Here is a 4,637-nt window from a genome sequence, read left to right as displayed (position 1 = left end):
AATAGAATGGTCGACGAGAACTTGGGGAAAAAACCAAATTACCTTGTTGTTGCCGCCACCAGCCACAATCAATCATTTTAGACTTCTTTCAGATAATAATAACTACCTCTAGTCTACATGATGAAGCTGGTTCGAACCACAGATTTTTGCATAGCCGCTGGACAGATAATTAAGGTATAAAAAGATGGCAAGCAATTATCATACAAACATCCCAATAGCTGTCCTCCAGCGAATGAATAAAATAAAGGTAAAATTATTATTTAATTTTTATTTTTTAATAAAATTAATTTAATTTTATATTTTAAAAAAAATATATTATTTAATTTATGTTATTTGTTTATGTTAAATTACTTAATTCATTTATTAAATTTTTGTTATTTATGTTATTTAAATTATTATTTAATTTTTTTATTTTAATGAAATTAATTAATTATTTTATATGTTTTAAAAAATATATTATTAGATAAAAATAAAAATTTTATTATGTGAAGATTAAATCTGAATATATATATATATATATATATATATATATATATATATATATATATATTTTTTTTTAATGAACCAGCGTGTGGCCTTCAAATTGCAATGAATGCACCGATCAAACCACCATATAAATGTAGTCTATTGGATTATATCATAGAACGCCAAAACCATAAAAGTTAGTACTTTGTGCAGACACATTATGCAAATTTATTGAAGATCAAAGAACTAATAGAAGACCCATGCACCACAAACAATATGTACAAACATTCCAACTTCTCTCTCTCTCTCTCTCTCTCTCTCTCTCTCTCTCTGCCTTTCTTCACAGCAAAATTGCCATCAGGAAAAATAACAGGATTCTGAAACAGAGATCTCGAAGCAAGACCAAGAAAGAGGAGCAATGTCTTGTTCTCCATCTCAAGAAAAAAAGAACATGCAAAACAGATGAAATCCTATGCAAATCTAATCTCATTAGAAAATCATGCATATAAGAACTCAAAAGTTAACAAATTTAGGAATAAAACTAACTTATAGTTAAATCGTGTTTGCTGAAAATACCTATCAATGTGCTACTATAAAATCTGTAACTGAAAAGAAAAGCAATTCTACCATCATCTTGTATAAGCAATTCCATAAGATTGTAAAGGCCAAGAAAGTGAAGAATATAAACACAATTGCCAAGTTTATTAGCATGCACACTCTGTGATAATGTTATCCAAGTCTTGCTATAAGAAAGCTCAGTAGATTACATGTCAAGCTAAACAGTGACAGGCTTTCTAAGCTAATTGAAATTGCCAGAGAGGCGCAATGGAGCAAAGTCCCACCCATTACATCATAAAGATAAATCTACCCTGCAACCTGAGAAACTGAAACTAGATGGGAAAGAGAACAAGAGGCCTAGTTAATGAAAGGAACTAGAGAAATGAGGGAAAGCACAGTTTCCCACATAAGAAAAGACAAGAAACACTCTAACATCAATGGCACAACCACAACAGAGAGAAGATGAAGCCAGAAGAAGCAGCTGTTCTCAGAGTCATTTCTTTTTTCTTTTCTTTGAATTTACCATCTGACATATCAATCTTGTTCAGATTCCATTGGGAAAAATTCCTGTTATAGGGCACAAGAGAATCAAATTACAAGAAAAATTGCTGATCATATCATAAAGACATTGAAAGTAGAAATTACAATAAAGATTTGTCATTCTTTACCCCAATAAATGAAGCAAGTCTGCTATGATATCTCCCTGAACATCATAAGTAACAGCATGAGTTTTTCATCTAACTTTTGAACGTTCCACAAAACATTAATATCTTCTCTTTCTTAAGATTCCTCATAACATGAACCTCTTCCTTTAACTGAATTCCAAACCCTTTTCTTTTCTAGCTGCGCATTCGAATGCCTTCTATTATTGTAAACTGCTTCTAGCTGGGATTTAAACTCCTATGACTTCTAAATTCCATGAATCAAACATTTTGGGTAATAACTTAACCCTGAGCATTAGGGTTAATATCCACATATATTTCAAAAATAATCCTTTCAACACTGTTTGGATGATCAATCCATGAAATCATTCAGCTCTATGAAATCCACAATATCATCCAGCTCTATGAAATCTCCTTTCAGAATGGAAACTAATTGTTGAACAGTTTCAGCCACAAATATGTCACCACCGGAAAGTTCAGGAGTCCTAACCTGCATACAGGTATCACACAAAGAAGCATGAGTTGTTTGAAAGAGGAAAAAGACAAGAACTTATAATGAAAGAGTAAATTACATTAACATATAGGAAAAAAACATTGAAGTTAGGTCTACATTAAGAGATGAAAAGAAATATGGACAAAACACAACAGATGGGTTTTCATTTGCAACAAGCATATCAGGATAAGAGAATGATTCAGAGAAAAGTGATCATCATTTTTACAAGTTCAGAACTCATACAACTTGTATCAATGCAATTAATACAATGTAAATACACAAAGTAATATACTTAAATAGAAAATAAACAATCTAAAGTTAGTGTCTCTAAGTACGTGTGCCACTCCATAATTGTGTATGTGAAGCACGCTCTAGATGAACAAAGAACATTTTGTTATTAGCAAATAAAGTATTGGTTTAAAATGAAATAGGCTGTGATTGACATGATTCGCACCAAATATTGAAATATATGAAACACAAAAATGGTTAATATAGTATAGGTTGAGTGACAGGAAAAAATTTTGAAGCATCTTACTGGCTTATTAGATTCAATATTGGATTGGCTGGCTGAAGGAAACTGAAAACTGGTAACAGAAATAGGTCCAGTAGCGACTTGATCATCCAACTCAGTACTTAGTCTCAAAGCATATCTTGACAAATCATTCTTCCTATCAGCATGCACTTTAGATTCAACTATGTCAGGTGTAAGAAATTCATCTTTTTGAATCCCCAAATGACGTACAGCAGAAACACTTTCTTCAGCACAGGAAGTTAACATATTCTCTGAAATGCTATTTCCACCCTGAGACTTGACAAATACTCGGCAAAGGACATAAGAAGCCTATATATATATATAAAGAAAGAAAGTGAGGCTTTTCCAACAGAAACACAAAGTAAAGGAATCAAATCAACCATTCCCTCTGTACCTAAACTTTTAGGAACTCTATCTGAACAGAAACAACTTCATTGGCATAAAGATATATGATAGTTCATAGAACAATGAAAAATAATTAGATGGTTGCGATATATGGCCCTTCATTTCAACATGTCAGGATGTATATGTCAATCATGGTGACCCTAGTAACACATTTATATAATTATGTCAAGACTTATATGGTCCTCATATTTTGTTTGGTAAGTAATTTTAATTAAGCTAGGAGATAGGATTGTAGGAGGCCAAATGTGGAAACAAAAAAATTAATAGAATCTGTCCATGTACGGCAGAATCAACCAAAAAAAAAAATTGCAGGCAGGAGTACCCAATCAGTATACTATTCCGTGCTTACAATCCATAATATATAAAAAAAATTTTCACAAAATTCACAAGCTCACTACCCTGTTATCAAAAAAAAACCACAACCCTTCTCAGAAATAAACAAATAAGCTAAAATACTTGTAAAAACTTCTCCATTCGAGGTCATACTTATGAAACACTAAAATCATACAACTGAAAGCTTAGCTAGCAATAGCATATACCCATTAAACATTAGTGAACATATAAAGAATTATAATAAAATTCAAAAGCAGAACAAGAATAACATCAAAATACCTTAACATGATCAATTAGAGCAAATTCATGCAAGACCCAATCGGTCCTGATTGCATTTTTTACTGAATTTCCCAAATAAAAAACGAACCTAGTCCTCGTTCCCACCACAACTTTCCCACTGGGGTCCACGACATCCCTAACCCTACCGCTCCTCCTCCAGTACCCTCCCTTCGCCCTCCTGCTCTTCCCTCCTCTGCTCTCGTTCAAAACCCTGACCTTCGTATAACAATACCAATGTCTTTTCCTTCCCCCGTAACCGTATGAATAGCACGCATTTTCCGGTAAATCAAACGGTTCGAGACTGTATAAGTCGAGCTCCTTTATCAAGTCGTAGCCGCTCACAGTCCTATTGCCATCGTTAGCTTCATTAGTCGTGCGGTTCTTACTGGTGAGGTAGTGGCAGAGAAGCTGCCCGTCGGAAGGGTAAAATCGACAACCAGGCGGAAGCGACGACATCGTTCGAGGGCTTTAGCGATCTCTCCCAGTGTCAATTAGACCTGAGTAAAACCACTAAACAGGGCGGCAACCAGCACACTATGAAAGGGGTTTTGTATATAGGCGAAAGATGCGTCCCCCTGAAGTTTCCAAGCGACAGCATGCCACTAGAGAGTATATTTTCTCTATCAATGGACGGCACACAAACCGTTAGATGTCCAATGGAAGTGGAAATACTGAGCTGGCGAATTGTTATTGGCTCTGATGACTGATGAGGTTACAAAAGGAACGAGGAAGATTGGGCCAGAGTGAGCACAATCAGTGCACTGCGACATAAGATGATGCAATTTATAATTATTAGGCCATAGTGTGGGGTACATGGTTACGTGGCCTTTAGAAGGAAAACCTGAGAGATTGGTTGGAGGCAGCACGTGTCGATAAAAAGAAGCTAAAGGCAAAGGAATCATTGAAACAC

The 4,637-nt window shown here is 34.5% G+C and overlaps 1 protein-coding gene across 1 annotated transcript; it reads right to left on the bottom strand.

Moving 5' to 3' along the window:
• Positions 1-1,139: 1,139 nt before the first annotated feature.
• LOC131171279 (NAC domain-containing protein 72-like) lies at positions 1,140-4,291 on the bottom strand. Its single transcript, XM_058130742.1, has 4 exons — positions 3,728-4,291; positions 2,714-3,019; positions 1,692-2,175; positions 1,140-1,590 (listed from the first exon to the last, which is right to left on the bottom strand). The coding sequence occupies exons 1-3, from the start codon at positions 4,181-4,183 to the stop codon at positions 2,038-2,040; spliced, it is 900 nt and encodes a 299-aa protein (XP_057986725.1). The 5' UTR covers positions 4,184-4,291; the 3' UTR covers positions 1,140-1,590; positions 1,692-2,037.
• Positions 4,292-4,637: the final 346 nt, after the last annotated feature.

Source organism: Hevea brasiliensis, chromosome 12 (assembly GCF_030052815.1).
Source record: "Hevea brasiliensis isolate MT/VB/25A 57/8 chromosome 12, ASM3005281v1, whole genome shotgun sequence".
Classification (NCBI taxonomy): Eukaryota; Viridiplantae; Streptophyta; class Magnoliopsida; order Malpighiales; family Euphorbiaceae; genus Hevea; species Hevea brasiliensis.
Note: the sequence above shows the minus strand (reverse complement) of the source record. Positions and strands in the feature narration are given on the sequence as shown.